The 17,337-nt window shown below is 42.8% G+C and overlaps 2 protein-coding genes across 3 annotated transcripts in view; both read left to right on the forward strand.

Moving 5' to 3' along the window:
- Positions 1-17,337, forward strand: part of dock1 (dedicator of cytokinesis 1) — a 480,313-nt gene that overhangs the window by 88,500 nt on the left and 374,476 nt on the right. For both annotated transcript variants that reach the window (XR_014602336.1, XM_084079253.1), the window contains exon 19: positions 14,791-14,888. Coding sequence is in view for 1 of the 2 variants with exons in the window: in XM_084079253.1 (XP_083935379.1) it covers positions 14,791-14,888 (98 nt within the window). In the remaining variant the exon portion in view is untranslated. The remainder of the gene's footprint in view (positions 1-14,790; positions 14,889-17,337) is intronic.
- LOC311059822 (eukaryotic translation initiation factor 2D-like) lies at positions 15,360-17,138 on the forward strand (the record flags this gene model as incomplete). The annotated part of the gene is made up of 1 exon (XM_084077902.1): positions 15,360-17,138. The coding sequence occupies one exon, from the start codon at positions 15,360-15,362 to the stop codon at positions 17,136-17,138; it is 1,779 nt and encodes a 592-aa protein (XP_083934028.1).

Below are 17,337 nucleotides of genomic sequence, written 5' to 3' on the forward strand. Positions count from 1 at the left end.
CTTTCTCTTTACTTAACGTTGTGACAGTCAGTCATCACTCTCTGTGATGCACTTTTAGCTGTACTCGACGTTAGCTAATCGTAGCTTCCGAGATCTGTCTTTGAATGCTCTAGTTCATTGGCTCTCAAACTTTTTTTAATTTATGTTAAGGTTTCCCATAACTCTGAGAGCATACAAATGGAACCAAATGGACCCTATCCGACCCGACGTTTTCGGGCCGGGCCAGGCCTGAAATGTATGCTAATTATTCGGGCCGGGCCGAGCCTCGGGCTCCAAGAAAAAATACAAAGTAAATGTTTAAAGAACAACTGACGATGTGTAGTTGCCATTTCGCCAACTATTATATATTCATTCTCTCACTGCTATAATTTCAGCCACTGGTGCTGCCTACTGGCAATCTTTATTTTCTTCTTTTTTTTTTAATGGTTTTCAGGCCTTAACATATGGTAATTGTTTGGGCCGGGCCCACCGGGCCTTACTTTTCAGGTCCGTTTAGAACTCTACTAGTAGTCCTTGGTGCCTGACGCATGCAGAGCTCTGCCAGCCTCATCCTTGAAACGATAACTTTGACTCACACATCTACAAAAACGGGCTCCTTTCACACTACTGTTTGACAAATCACACATTAGGCCATACAAATATTTTCACTCATGAGGTTTTATTTTGCTTTATTCCATGAGGCCACTCCATCTCAGTGTGTGTAGAATCATATCCTCAGTGTGTGTAGAATCATCTCCTCAGTGTGTATAGAATCATCTCCTCAGTGTGTGTAGAATCATCTCCTCAGTGTGTGTAGAATCATCTCCTCAGTGTGTATAGAATCATCTCCTCAGTGTGTGTAGAATCATCTCCTCAGTGTGTGTAGAATCATCTCCTCAGTGTGTATAGAATCATCTCCTCAGTGTGTGTAGAATCATCTCCTCAGTGTGTGTAGAATCATCTCCTCAGTGTGTGTAGAATCATCTCTGCCCCGGGGGGAGCAGCTCAGTTATGTTTACTGCTGTCAGTTTGGCACACAGCGCTTTTATTTCCCAGGGTGCCGAGGAGAGAGCGAGAGAGAGAGAGACTGAGAGCCATGTTTATTAAGCCCAGGAAATCCCCCTCTCTCCATCCAGCCCAATGGCTCACACATTAAGGACTTTGACCCCAGCCCCCCCCCCCCCCCCCCAACGTTTATAATACACAGCCGTAAACCATGGGATCCCGCGGCGTGTCCAATATTTAGACATCACCGCAGAAACTCCCCCTCAACGGCTGCTCTCTTTTCCAAGCCACATCCATAACCCCACAGCCTCCTCGTCTCTCATTGTGGAATAAAAAAAGTAACCAAGTATTTTTACTCAAGTACTGTACTTATGTACAATTTTGAGGTACTTTTACTTTACTTTTTCCAATGTTCATACTTTTACTTAGTATAGTACTTTTTTTTTACTCCACTACCAAATACGTGAAAACTATACTTACTAGTTACTGTGCCGATTCTAAAATAATTATGTAACAAAACATACATTAACCACTAGCCCTATTCTATACTTGAGCTATTCAAAACATAGTCTTTCTACAGTCTCACAACGAGTCACATTTTGGAAGATTTTGACACATTTTTTAAATAATAAGTACTGTACTTTTACTTTAGGTGCTTCAAGTATATTTTGACATACTTTTACTCAAGTAAAAGTTTGACACGGGCCCTTTACTTGTAACAGAGTATTTCTATATTGTGGTATTGCTACTTTCACATGGATTAAAGTTCTCAGTCGCCAAGCCAGCGTTGTCTTCTTTGAAAGCATGTCGCAGACACAGAAAATAGCAGATCTACAAGCTCACAACACGTCGCAGCGCTATTTTCGGCCATTAGTATTCTGTTAATATTTAGACATCACCGCAGAAACTCCCCCTCAGGACTGCTCTCTTTTCCAAGCCACATCCATAACCTCACAGCCTCCTCGTCTCTCATGGTGGAATGTGTGTAATGCTCAGTATGAATGCGGGGGCGCTCTCTCTCTCTCTCTCTCTCTCTCTTTCTCGAGTCCCACGGTGACACTGTTGTACAGACTAGAGGCCAGCGGTGGAAAAAAGTACAGTTAAGTTAAGTACAGTACTTGAGTATGTACTTACACCACTGGCTGCCTGTCTGTCTGATGCAGAGGCCCATGTGAAAAATACAAAGTACATTTACTCAAGTGTGTGTGTGTGTGTGTGTGTGTGTGTGTGTGTGTGTGTGTGTGTGTGTGTGTGTGTGTGTGTGTGTGTGTGTGTGTGTGTGTGTGTGTGTGTGTGTGTGTGTGTGTGTGTGTGTGTGTGTGTGTGTGTGTGTGGCTTCCTCTTGGGTGCTTTATGAAAGGCTGAGCAGACTGAATGAATTCACATGACTAATGCACACGTGGAAACAGGAGTGGGGTTGAGAGGATAGGCTACTCTCTCAAACCAGTGAGTTTCTCTCAATGCTACATAGTCTATAACTAAGGGTCTGTAACTCCCAGAGTGTATCAATTTTGGTTCCATATGTACGCTCTCAGAGTTAACCCTTTAAGACCTGGAACGCATATGTGTCATTTTTAGATTTCTTTGGGCTATTCAAAAAAATTGAAAAATCATACTTTTTTAAAAGCAATTTATAAAGCAAACATTTTTTTACTCAAATCTTTGCTTCTACAAATGTCTTCTAAAAATGTATGTTTTGCTATAATATCAGTGGTTTTCAAACTTTCATGTCAAGGACCCCAAAATGATATATTTGACCGCCGACCCCCATCTCAAAATATTTTGTTCCAGGCGTTCCCAGAAGCAAAGATTTGAGTTACAAATGTTCGCTTAAAAAAAAAAATACAGTATATATATAAATATATTCAAAGATTTGCACATATTTTCACGATTTTTCAAAAATAGCAGATCTACAAGCTCGGCCTACATGCATATCACGCTGGGGGTCCTTGAGATTCAGAAGGTTGAGAACGAGTGCTGTAGAGCTGAGAGTGTGAGCAGTAAGAGGATGCATGGAGCGAGCCAGTGGAGCGGATCGATAGATAATGTGAGATGTTGCACATTGCAGTCTGGTCACATAGCGTATGCAGTAAGCTTACAACCACAGTTGCCAGATTTTGTGAGCGAAACAAGCGACCGCTACCGGTCAATGTAAACGAGCCCTAAAAGAAGCGACCAGTTTTTACCCCTTGAGCCTTATTACATCAGCTGTTTGAAAATAGACAGATCTACAAGCTCACAACGTGTCGTGATGCGACGCGTTGTGAGCTTGTAGATCTGCTATTATCAAAAATAATCTTGAAAGAAATGTATACATTTTGAAAAAATGTATTAACAACATCAACCTTGTAAGGGTATCCCTGGCTCAAACTCTTTTTAGATGGGGGTCCACAAATACATATACATTTGGAGGTCCTTGACATGAAAATATTAGGAACAACGTTAGGAAAAACAAGCCTGAATAAGCAACTACACTTTAGAAACGAGCCCAAAAGCACATCCCGCGCAACTACAGGACCAATATTTTACAAGCAGCTTTACAGAAAAACAAGCCCAAAGTCGCTTATAATAAGCAGACATGGCAACACTGCTTCCAACAGCTCCCTGAGCAGCCCTCTCTCTCTCTCTCTGCCTGCTGCAGAGGCCAGCCTGCAAAGTAACTGAGTACATTTTTTAGGTACTTTTACTTATTCAAAATCTTCAATGTAACTATAACAGCATTTTTCAAATAATTGTAGTGGAGTAAAAAGTGAAATATTTGCCTCTGAGATGTAGTAGAGTAGAAGTAAAAGTATTGAAATTTGGAAATTCTCCAGTAAAGTTAAACAATATGTAAAAATTGTACTTAAGTACAGCACTTGAGTAAATGCCCATGTACAAGGCCCATGTACAAAGTACATTTATTCAAGTACTGTACTGAAGTTTTCTTTTTCTTTTTTGAACCGCCAAGCACCCATTATAATGTAATGTAATCCAATTTAAAAGCTTAAAAAGGTTTCGTTCCCTAGCTGCAGTTTTACTTTTAATATGAATAAACGGGGGAGAGGCCAGTGAGCATTACAGGCCCTGGCTCTATTAGTCCATTGAAACCGGGAAAGCATCTGTGTCATTTTAGATTTTAGCTATATAAATATAGCACATTGGTTGGCTATTCAAAAATAGCAGATATACAAGCTCATATAGTGCTATTTCTGAAACATTTTCAAGATTTGTGCAAATCTTTGAATATACACGTTTTTTCAAGCAAAACGTTTTAACTCAAATCTTTGCTTCTGGGGGTCCCTGGAACAAAATCTTTTGAGAAGTTTTTTTTCCCAGAAAACTGTTTAGAAGACATTTATTGAATCGGCCTCAGGTGTTATTAGGTTAAATTCACACAATTCAAATTCCCCTTAAACGCTGCTTCTCAATGTCGGGTCTGAGGACCCCCAGGGGTTCTTTTGGGGAGTTCCAGGGGGGTCTCCCCAAGATCAATCTGGGAACCCATCGCCAAATAAAAAAGGAAAAACAGTGCCCTCTGCTGTTTGTTTTTTTACTATTTTACTTAGCTCTGGGGGGAGCAAGGAAACCGGGGTTTTGGTTTGCCTTCAGCCTTTCACTTCCGGTGGTGCGACTATGTTTTCATTCCCACTAACAATATTTCTACACGGAACACTAACACCACTTCTCCCAGAGAACATGGATCGTTTTGGTTATAAGCCCACTTGTTTCTATGATGAAAGAGCAAGTTAAAATGTGAATATCTTTCCGTGGTTTTGTCTGCTCCGAGGACGCTATTGTTAAATGAGTTTCGGTTTGTTTCTAGTGGGGAAGGATCGGTACACACGTAAATCCCGCCCACTACATTTGATTGGGTAAAGCGCGGCCTGCTTCCTGATCTGAAGGCACGCCCACTTGTAGGCCAGTGCGTACGCAATATGACGAACCCCCCCGACAGATTCAAGCGGAGAGCAGAATCTGTTCTTGAGAGATTACCCCAAGATAAACAAGCTCATAGTGCAGCACTCGGTGCCTATGAGAATTGATAAAAAGTCGTTTTCAGTGTATTGAAAAGAGGATAAGAGGGAATGCAGTATTGTAAAAAGAAAATAAAGAGAAGAAAATACTGGATTTGTGTAAGAGAGAGAAAAAAAAAGTTTTAAAAATCGTATCTTGAACCTACTGTAGTATCATGATTTGAATCGTATCGTGAGTTCAGTGAATCGTTGCATGTCTATACTGGTTGGTCCTTGAAATGAAAACAGGTTGATAACCACTGCACTAAAACATGTGTAAGATAGCACTGTAAGGGCATTTCTGTGTCTGCTCTCTTGTGACAAATGGAGCTAATAGCTCTCATAGCAGCGAGGTTGGCGGACGGCTAATAGAAAAGTGATGGACCTCGCACGTCAACCGTTAAGTGACATGAAGCTCACCACGCTAATTTAGCTGCTTTAATGTTTTTTTCATTGTTGTTGGATTGTAATGTGAGCCTGTGTTCCAACCCCCAGCAGCTGTTGGAAGGCCCTAATGTGACCCAGAGGTAAAACAGGCAATTTAGTCTGTGCCATCTAATGAAAACACATGTGTGTGTGTACAGTGTGCGTACTTGTACTACTACTAGAGGTTCGGCACGTTGTGAGTCTCCTCCTGTAGTAATGAGGTCACAGAGGACCTTTCCCGGTAACGGAATGGAACGGCTAAGGTTAGCTCTGTGGGACCAGGGGGAGAGAGCCTTCTGCCCTCTCCTGCCACTGAACTGCAGCTCATACTGTAGTGTAGCTGCTTGCCTTTCAGGAGGCGATACGACCATGCTCCCTACGAGCGTTATTAAGTTGTCCGCTCCGCGTGCAGCTGCCTCACTTATACCTGCAGCAGTCTTTAACCCATTAAGACCGGGAACGCATCTGTGTCATTTTAAAGATTTCTTTGCTTATTCAAAAATAGCAGATATACAAGCTCATAGCGCGGTGCCGCGCTATGAGCTTGTATATCTGCTATTTTTTTTTAAATCGCGAAAATGTGTCTTTACAATCTTTACAAACATTGTTATATCAGTGGTTCTCAAACTTTTTCATGTCAAGGACCCCCAAAATCATATGTTTTTGACAGCCGATCCCCATCAAAATATGTTGTTCCAGGGACCCCCAGAAGCAAAGATTTGAGTTACAAATTATGTTTCCAAAAATATATATGAATTCAAAGATTTGCACACATTTTCAAGATTAAAAATAAAAAAAAATAGCAGATCTACAAGTGGACAAGCGCGGAACTATGAGCCGCACTATGAGCTTGTACCTCTGCTATTTATAGCTAGAAATCAAAAAAACTTAATGGGTTAGCGTGTGCTTTGTGCCGTAGGGGTGCAACAGTTAATTGAACTAATATATTTGATTAATCATAAAAAAATATTGATAATCAATAATTTAATAATATTTTGTCATTGTCAATATAGGCGAAAATTTAAAGAAAACGAAATCAAACATTGAAAAAATAGCCCTTCTAAAAGCTCACAATGCATCACTATGCGACTATTTTGGAAAACAATCCAGCCGCCCACCCTTTCTCATTAGTTGGAGCTCTCTCTCTCTCTCTTATTTTCCCTTTTGTGCTTTCGGTTGCTTTAATATGTGTTTGAACGTGGGAGTGTGTGTTCCAGTGGGATCCAGCAGACCTATGGAGTGGGTCCGCTCCTGGTATTTCACCTGGAACGTTTGCGATAGTAATTTGCCAGACGTACCGTTGGGTCGCTGGGAATTCGGAAGTGCCTCGTGACTTCCACGGCGAGTTTGATTAAACACAGGTGTGTGTGTGTGTGTGTGTGTGTGTGTGTGTGTGTGTGTGTGTGTGTGTGCGTGCGCGTCTGCACGTGATGTATGTCTGTCGCGTCGATTGCCTTATCCCACGCCAAAGCTTTGAATTCTTTAATAATCAGAGGCAGATCCAATTTGACTCTGACTGTGCTGGAGAGTTCCTGCTTTATTAAGCCATTAAGACCGAGAACGCTGTCTGTGTCATTTTAGATTTTCGTTATATTTTATACTTTGGCTATTCAAAAACAGCCCAAACGGCATTCATCATTTTGGGGGTCCTTGACTATTATGAAAAAGTTTAAGAACCACTGATATAGCAACATAAGTTTTTTAGGATTTAGAAGACACTTGTAGAATCGGAACGTCAGGCCATAATGGATTAAAAAGTGGAGGCTCGATCCGTACCCAAATAACTCACTCACTCACTCAGTCATCTATCCACTCACGCACCCACCTACTCGACTCCCCACCTGCCTGCCAACTCACCCACCCTTATTTGTGATGAATGGCACCTAACCAGACTCTTTTTTTTACTGTTTACCCATTTTTCTCCCCAATGTAGTTGTTATGCCAATTGATTCCTCCCCACACACATTTCTGTGTGCCGGGTGCGCCACGGTGGATTCGAACCCACAACCTCCATGGTGGCGGGCAGCTATACTGTACCTTGCTTGCGCTAGGTAAACCAATCGAAACATAACCTAAACCAAACCAAATCAATAGAAAATGTTCTGCATTATATAACGGTTGCATTTTAAAGCACGGATTGATATGAAAAAAATGGGGCTGAAAGTTAGACTCTAGAGAAAATATTGATTTATGCTTTGCTGAATCAAACAGCCTTTACTTTACTTGAATTATTCAGCTAAGTTTGGTAATGTTTTAATCATTATGGAGATAAGGGTAAAACATACACAAAATCTAAAAGCAAATTAAAGCCATTAACAAAAACATAGTCTATGTTTATGTTTATGTTAATTTACATTAGAGCAGCACCAAACTGGATTTTTGAGGCAGATGCCGATATTAGTGACTAATCAAAATGCTGATATCGATAAATCGTCCAATATTCTTAACCCTGGAACTGTGTCATTTTTAGATTTGAGCTAAAAAGCATTATGTTACACTTTGGGCCATTCAAAAATAGCAGATATACAAGCTCATAGCGCGGCACCGAGTGCCGCGCTACGAGCTTGTAGATCTGCTATTTTTGAAAAATCGTGAATGTGTGCAAATCTTTGCTTCTGGGGGGTCCCTGGAACAAGATATTTTGATGGGGGTCCCTGGCCAAATACATATAATTTTGGGGGTCCTAGACATGAAAAAGATTGAGCACCACTGATATACTGTAGAAACATATGTTTTTCAGAATACTGTTGAGATTTAGGAGACACATTTTAGTCATAATAAATAACCATAATATAAAAAAAGAACAGATAGAACAGACTGTATATGTATATTATATGCACATACACGGAGCAGTGAGCAGCCATTCGCTCGGGGTGTCGGCGCTCGGGAAGCAATTAGGGGTTAAAGAGTCTTGCTCAGCTATGGCCGCCCCATATATATATTATATTATAAACCAGATGAATCTGCCAGTGCCAAAATCTGCACCAATCAGGAACCAGTATGCAAATATGGGGTATGGGGCAGGTTTATCACCAGAGGCATTTTTTTTTAAATCCGACCCTTGGAAATGCAGGTTCCACACAGACATTCCAGACTAGCATCTACGCAGTGATGTTAGTCTGGCCAGGCCAGGCTACTAATTTGCATGTAATCAGTGATTATGACATATCCTATTATGACACACACACACACACACACACACACACACACACACACACACACACACACACACACACACGCACACACACACACACACACACACACACACACACACACACACACACACACACACACACACACACACACACAATCCTAGCGGGAAGCTCACAAGTGGTTTGAACTCAAAGACTTTTCGTACAGGCATGGCGCAAAAAAAACAACTGATTTTTACTTGAATGCGGTTCCCTGCTGTTCAGGACTGCCAGGGTCACACGTGCCACACAGAGTCCCCCCCCCCCCCCCCCCCCTCTCCAATCTATGATGAAAACCCTCCTTTTAATTAGGATAGATTTATGCAGTCTCTCGCCCAGCGCTGCAGTGAGCTCTTGTGAAGCGTGCTGCCGCCTCTTCCCAGGGTGTTTGCGCGGCGAGGCGCTGTGAACAGCAGACAACAAGGCAGGAGAAGTTAACCCATTAAGACCTGAGGGCCGATTCTACAAAATGTCTTCTAAATCCTAACAGTTTTTTTTTTTTTTTTTTAAACATGTTACTATGTCAGTGGTTCTCAAACTTTTTTCATGTCAAGGAAGCCCAAAATGTATATGTATTTGGCCACGGACCCCCATCTCAAAATATTTTGTTCCAGGGACCCCCCCGAGGCAAAGATTTGAGTTAAAAAATGTTCGCTTTAAAATAATATATATTCAAAGATTTGCACACATGTTCACGGTTTTTCAAAAATAGCAGATCTACAAGCTCGTAGCGCGGCACTCGGTGCCGCGCTATGAGCTTGTATATCTGCTATTTTTGAATAGCCCAAAGTGTAAAATAATGCTTTTTTAGCTCAAATCAAAAAAGTGACACAGATGCGTCCCAGGTCTTAATTGGTTAACAGGAATCTAATGGAGGGAGGGAGAGAGAGGGGAGAGAGAGAGAGAGAGAGAGAGAGGACTTTTGCTGCCGTGACGAGCACTCTTTAGCATTCTGTTCACCGACCTTGAGGAAAAGGCAGGCAGAATTAATTCTACACCAAAATGAGCACTTAAGGAGGAGAGCAGATGCAGTTAGATTCATGTAGAGCCTGACCGATACGCGTTTACGGCCGATGTATCAGCCATTATTTGACTTTTTTTGGATGACGTCGGTATCGGCAAATATGGAGCCGACGTGTCCCTATCTGTAACCACTTTCAACCTGTTTTGGGCGTGGCATTGTATAGGTGAACATTTGCAGATCTACAGGCTCACGTTGTGAGACATTTTTTTAACGTTCACATTTTCAACAAACTCGAATCAAATCTAAAGTTCTCCCAAATTGATTAGAATTGATGTTGTACTTTTTGACAGAATATGGGTAATCGATAGCCCCAGGACTAGGAAATCGGGATCAGCATCGGACCCAAAAATCTGGCCTAAGTCTGGCTTTACGCCCTACATGAGGCTGTTATTTCTGTGAGATGGTGTGATAAAACCGTGCTGTGACCACATCTGACTGCTGTATGACTGTCTGATACATTCTACATTCAGTAATATAAGACAGTGATTTTCAACCCTTTTCATATCAATCCATTATTTATTCGCATTTGAGCCACGGAACCACCGTTTGATGAGATCTAGACTCTTAGACCCAAAACTTAGAATATTTTGTTATCGTTGGATACGATTTTGTCCACAATTCCATGCTGTATTGATGTTGGTACCATAGAAGAGACACAGGCAAACGTTGATCAAAATAACAGTTCTTTAATTAAGTATTGCAGATATCTGACAATATTTTTACTCTTGAGAGCGTAAAATGAGCGAAAAAATGAAACCAAATGGACCCGTAAGGGTCCATTTGGTTTCATTTTACACTCTCAATAGTTAAAGATCTATAAGGGTCCATTTGGTTACCAACTCTCTATCATTTAGCTGGGGACCCCCTGGAACCCCCTCCAGGACCACTGGTGGTCCCGGGACCACTGGTTGAAAACCACTGATATAAGATATATATGATACTAATAGCATTTTACGTATCCGTTAATTACACTGTAGTGCAGTGCACTCTCTATCTATGCTCTATTCTCTGACAGTGGCTATAAAGTATTTTTTCAGTAACAGGAGTATCCTGTCTCTACAACTCTTTGGTAAACAGAAAAATGCATTTTCAGGAGATAGAACCCATACAGGGTAAACAAGTGAAATTGGAAGTGATGACACACGCAACAATAGCAGACAAAATTGGAACGGGACCACTATACAAATTGAAGCTGATAAATGGGTACTCTCTCCTGATTGGCTGGAATTGGCAACGCACCTGAAAATGTATTTTCAGTTAAATAGCTGGAGAGACAGTGAGACAGACTCCTGTTACAGAAAAAAACACTCTGCAACAGCAATAATTACTATCACAATACTGTATAGAGCTTTAACTTTTTCGTTTTAACCCAAACATATCACTACTTAACCCATTAAAAACGGGAACGCACCTGTCAATTTAGATGTATTTGGCTATTCAAAAATAGCAGATATACAAGCTCATTGCGCGGCACCAAGTGCCGCGCAATGAGCTTGTATATCTGCTATTTTTTTTTTAAATCATGGAAAATGTGTGCACATCTTTGAATGTAACGTTTTTTAAAGCGAATATTTGTAAAATATTTTGTTTCCGGAGATCTCCAGAAACAAATATTTGAGTAAAACAAAATTGCTTTAAGAATATATATATACATATATTCAAAGATGTGCACAAATTGTCAAGATTTTTCAAAAAATTGCAGATCCACAAGTTCATAGTGCCACACTTGGTGCCATGCTATGAGCTTGTATATCTGATATTTTTGAATAGCCAAAGAAATCTAAAATGACACAGATGCTTCCCCGGATTGAATGGGTTAAATACAGATTACACTGCAGTGTAATTACACGTCAACTCACTTTAATGTATTTAGAAGGCCGTATTGCAATTAAAGCAGAGAGAGGGGAGAATAATTTAAAAAAAAAAACGACGCTCGTGATTTGGTTAGAAATAAACAAACATTCAAATGTTAATGTGAAATCCTATTACATTTCAATTGGCACGTAATGTATTCCCTCGGAATTAGTCACTCCTCTGCTCCTGCATTCCATCTGTTGGGTTTGGGGTTTTTCACTTCCAGACCAGATGCTATTTGTCACGTCTAAATCACTCTGCGATTGCCTTCTAAAAATGCCTGATTTATACTTCGCCCGTATGACGGAGTTGCACGCCGAAAATGCAAAAAACGCAGATCTACAAGCTCACAGCTTGTCTCATACGAGACGCGCTGTGAGCTTGTAGATCTGCTTTTTTTTCGGCATATGACGCATCATCATGGTGAAGTATAAAGCCAGGCTCAATATGCGGCCAAAGCCCAATGTCTCTCCCCCTTATTATTAGCTTAACCCATTAAGACCTGGAACTGTGTCATTTTTAGATTTGAGCTAAAAAGCATTATTTTACACTTTGGGCTATTCAAAAATAGCAGATATACAAGCTCATAGCGCGGCACCGAGTGCCGCGCTACGAGCTTGTAGATCTGCTATTTTTGAAAATGCGTGAAAATGTGTGCAAATCTTTGAATATATATATATTTTTAAAGCGAACATTTTTAACTCAAATCGTTGCTTTTGGGGGTCCCTGGAACAAAATATTTTGATGGGGGTCATACAATACATATCATTTTGGGGGTCCTTGACATGAAAAAGATTGAACACCACTGATATAGAAACATACGTTTTTCAGAATACTGTTCTGAAATACTGAGACATGTAGAATCGGCTTCAGGTCTCAATGGGTTAATGTGCAACGTTCTCACTCGGTAACAGTAAAGAAACCAACATACAGTACGTGTATAAAAAAAGGAATAAATCAGTGCTTATTCCACCACTGTCCGAGGCCTCTGCCAGCGTTCTCCTATCAGCACCCCCCCTCCTGCCCCCCCCCCCCCCCCCCACATGATTGATCCTCACGTCATGTCATTTGTCTCTTGAAGGGTGCTAAGCCGTCACTTTTAAAAATCCATATCGTGGCTTTCGGGTGGAAACCTTGTATCTCCAGAAAAATAGAAGCTGTTCCAATGGATTCAATGTAGTTATTATTTAGTCGGCAGTGGCTCAGGGCTAGAGTGGCCGGTAGAGCGCCCCAGTTCGATCCCGGGCTCCCCCCAGAGTGAGTGTCGAAGTGTCCTTGAGCAAGGCACTGAACCCCTAATTGCTCCCGATGAGCAGGTTGGTGGCTTGCATGGTTTCCTCCGCCATCGGTGTGTGAATGTAATGCACAATCTATGTAAAGTGCTTTGGATAAAAGCGCTAAATAAATGCACCATCTACCATTTTAGTCACAAGCTCCTGGTACAACGTTTCATTGGTTCAATATTTATATTAAACCCATAGACAGACTTAAAACACGTTCACTCATATTATTATTTTTTAAATTGCATAAAGAGCAGATGTGCAAGCTCACAACACGTCGCATCACGACGCGTCGTAGATTGGCTATTTTTTGCTGCTTTTGAGTTACACTGTATAGTATGACGAAGCAGAGCATAAATTTATGAAGAAACACAATAAGTTGAAATATGGAGATATGAGGTTTTTGCCTAACAGTGGCAATATATATACCCCCCTGGGTGACGTGGTGGGGGTGAGGGGTCGTTCAGATAAGGCCCTGTGACTAGACCGTGCTACATACAGCAGGTCTGTCAGCTCTGCAGATGATAAGCATCCATCATGGGGGGATTGGGGAGGGAGTGGGGGCTCTTAACCCATTCAATCCAACTTGAGGGGGTTCCAGCAAGATGGACACTTTAATCTCGCTATTATTTCACTGGCTATAAGTTAACCCAGTGAGCAAAACTAGGAACTGTCGTCTACAAGCTCAATACAACACGTTTGTAGATGGGCTACTTTCACTATTTTGGTCAAAACATGAAAAATGGAAACATTTTAAAACTGTACTGAGAAACTGATAATGGACACAGACCCGTAAGGGTCCATTTGGTTCCAAAATCACTGCTGTCACTTAACCTATTGAGGCCTGAGGTTCCGATTCTACAAAATGTCTTCTAAATCCTAATGTTGCTACATCAGTGGTTCTCAAACTTTTTCATGTCAACGACCTCAAAATGATATGTATTTGGCTGCGGACCCCCATCTCAACATATTTTGTTCCAGGGACCCCCAAAAGCAAAGGTTTGAGTTACAAACATTCGCTTTAAAGAATATATATATTCAATGATTTGCACAAATCTTCTCGATTTTTCAAAAATAGCAGATCTACAAGCTCATAGCGCGGCACTCGGTGCCGCGCTATGAGCTTGTATATCTGCTATTTTTGAATAGCCAAAGTGCAAAATAATGCTTTTTAGCTCAGATCAAAAAGTGACACAGATGCGTTCCAGGTCTTAATGGGTTAACAGCCTGTCATAACTTCATGAAGTTCACGCCATTTGAAAGTGTAATGGCCCCTCTTGTGTGGAATTGACCGGTGCCTTGGCTAATTGAGCTGAGTGAATCTTTTTAAAGCCCCGATTTTATAATCCGTCTGAGGTGGCCCTGATGGGACTTGAGTGCTCCCCTGGAGCGTGATTAATCACATCCTCTGCTACACGCACGCATTTAATTGATTTTAATTGAAGGGAATCGGAGGGGTTTTGACTTGACACTTCAGTGTCGTGTGGGCCTCCCAACTCCATCAGGAAGAGACCATTTTTGTTTGTATAAGTTGTCATTTCTTTGACATCTGAGTTTGACACTCAGGCGCTCATGAAATGCAAATGACAAGAACTTTTCTCGTCTTTGCTCTCCCTTTCTCCCTCCCTCCCTTTCTCTCTCTCTCACACACACTCTCTGTCTGTCTCTCTCTCTCACTCTGTCTCTCTCTCTCCCACTCTGTATCACACACACACACACACACACACACACACACACACACACACACACACACACACACACACACACACACACACACACACACACACACACACACACACACTGTCTGTCTGTCTGTCTGTCTGTCTGTCTGTCTGTCTGTCTGTCTGTCTGTCTGTCTGTCTGTCTGTCTGTCTGTCTGTCTGTCTGTCTCTCTAACACACAATCTGTCTCTCTATATCACTCCGTCTCTCTCTCACATTGCTCTCTCGTCTCGTCTCACTCTCTGTCTCTACCACAGCAGTCAATGAGTTAATAAAGGTTGTGCTCTTTGTCTTTGTGTTTCATGTTGTGTGCAGTGGATCTTCTGGGCCTGCTGAAGTGGCGTTCCAACACCAGCCTTCTGCAGCAGAACCTCAGACAGCTGATGAAGGTGGAAGGGGGCGAGGTGGTCAAGGTAAGACAAAGTTCCTCTCATACCGTACACAAAAGGTTTTATCCTCGCGTATCTCGGGAACCGAGGGAGTGTGGCGGCCGATGGCGAAGTCGGTCGAATCAGCCATTCTCCCAAAAATATCTATAGATCGGCAAATCCCCCATATATGGAGATCACAGATGTCATCAATACTGTATGATGTCATAGACTTCTGTTTGACGTATGACTCCAAATTTGGGCAAAGGTTTCAATCCGTTCCAAGCACCTTTGACTCGTGATTATAAAATTAAAGTTAAATATTTGAAGCTCAGGTTGAAGTGTCGGACCTCAACGACCAGAATGGAGGGCCAATAGCTCATAATAATAATCATTATTTTTATAACTATGATTATCACTGAGAGAGACGCATTAAATGTTTAAATAACGGTTATATAATTCAACTTGTGTAATAACTCACTTCATATCATAAATGCTGAGTTGCTGACAGCAGAGATGTTCGCCAAAACGTTCCGTGTCAAGTCCAACACCGTGCTGAAGGGCTCAGCCAAGAGGAAGCTGAAATCGGACATCGCCGCAGCTTTTCCCGCACTGTCTGCAGAGGAGCTGTCAGAGCTGGTCCCCAACAAAGAGGATCTGAACGTAGTCAAGGTTTACGCACATAGAGGAGAGTCCGTCACACTGTACGTTCTCCACAAAAACCCACTGTTCTTTGAGCTGGACAAACGACTCTATCCCACGGTGTACATGCTTTGGCGCTTCCCTAACGTCCTGCCGGCGTTTACCACGTGGCCCGCCGTGGTTCAGAAGATGATCGGCGGGGCAGATCTCATGCTGCCAGGAGTGGTGACGACGTCCAGCGGACTCCCGGATGTGAGGCAGGGTGACTGCTGTGCCGTTTCAGCGGTGGGCGACAGGGCACCCGTGGCGGTGGGCACCAGCACCATGTCCAGCACGGAGATGTTGAACGCGGGCATGAAGGGGAAAGGCGTGTCTGTCCTCCACACCTACATGGATAACCTGTGGGCGTTTGGTGATAAGAGCGGTCCTCCCTCTATTCCGGATGCAGGAGGTGAAGGTCTAGTGGGGAATGGAGAAGGAAGCGATGTAGAGAAGGAAGATGAGGAGGAGAAGCGGGCCAGGGTGGAGGAGCGGCCTGCTGAACAGACCCCAGACCAGCCCTGTCCTGCTATGGAAGAGCTGAGTCTGAAAGACACAGGAGAGCAAGTTGACGGTGTGGAGGAGGAGGAGAACTTGAATGATGAAGATCAAAAAGCAACACAAGAAGAGCTGGATGCCCTCCTGCTGCGGTGTTTCCTTCAGGCTCTAAAGACCAAGGTGAAGAAGTCAGAGCTCCCCCTGCTGACCAGCACCTTCCTCCGCAAATACATGTTCTCCTGCTGTCCGAACGGGAAACGACTGGACCTCAGGAGATCCAGCTATAAGAAGTTGTCCCGGTTCCTGCAGAGCATGCAGCAGCAGCAGCATGGTCTGGTGCAGGTCAAAGAGCTCAGTAAGGGAGTGGAGAGTATCGTGGAGGTGGACTGGAGGAATCCTCAACTGCTGGCCTTCCAAGCCCCAGAGCAGCCTGAGGAAGAAGAGCAGACGGTGGATGGAGGAGGAGAAGCAGAAGAGAAGCCCTCCTACCAACCCCCTGAAATCATCAGCCTCTACTCTGTGTCAGCCAGACTGGAACCTCTGTTTCTGGAGGCACACAAGAGGAAAGGAAGAGTTCTCCATGCCGCCGACGTCAGACTCATAATTACAGAGTACGTGAAGAACAACCAGCTGGTGGCTGAACATAACAAAGATTATGTCACCGTAAATCCTGCGTTATGCGACTGCCTGTTGGAGAAAACAGAATACCAGGAGATCAGCGCTCTGAAGTGGGACGAGCTCTTCGGCAGAACTCTGAGCAGAATGCAGCCGTGTTATCAGCTTGCGTTTCCCGGACAAGCGCCTATCACCAAGAAGGGTCACATCAAGCCTATAGACGTCTCTGTGGCGTCCAGAGGGTCGAACAAGAAGGTGACCCTCGTCAAGAACCTGGAGCTGTATGGTTTGGATCCGGTGGAGGTGTCCTCGGCCCTGAGGCGCAGAGTCCAGGCCAGCTCTGTCCTGCAGCCTGTCCCCGGAGCCAAGGACAGAGTCCAGGTCCAGATCCAAGGCAGTCAGATACAGCAAGTCGGCAATTTGCTGCTAGATCAGTACAAAATCCCTCGCCAGTTCATCCAGGGCCTAGACAAACCTCCGAAGGGTGGCAAGAAGAAATAAGAAGCACATCATCAACACGACCATGTACCTACCATCTGCTCTGTAGAGCTACTGTATGTGAAACATACAAATATTTAAAAATATACTGTATATATATTTGAAGCTCATCGGTCCAGTGGACTGCAAGATTAGGTCCAGGCAAACAGACTCTATACAGAGCCTCCTGGTAAGCACAATATAAACAATAATAAAAAAATAA

Source organism: Gymnoscopelus microlampas (assembly GCF_963454915.1).
Source record: "Gymnoscopelus microlampas genome assembly, chromosome: 14".
NCBI classification, from domain to species: domain Eukaryota; kingdom Metazoa; phylum Chordata; class Actinopteri; order Myctophiformes; family Myctophidae; genus Gymnoscopelus; species Gymnoscopelus microlampas.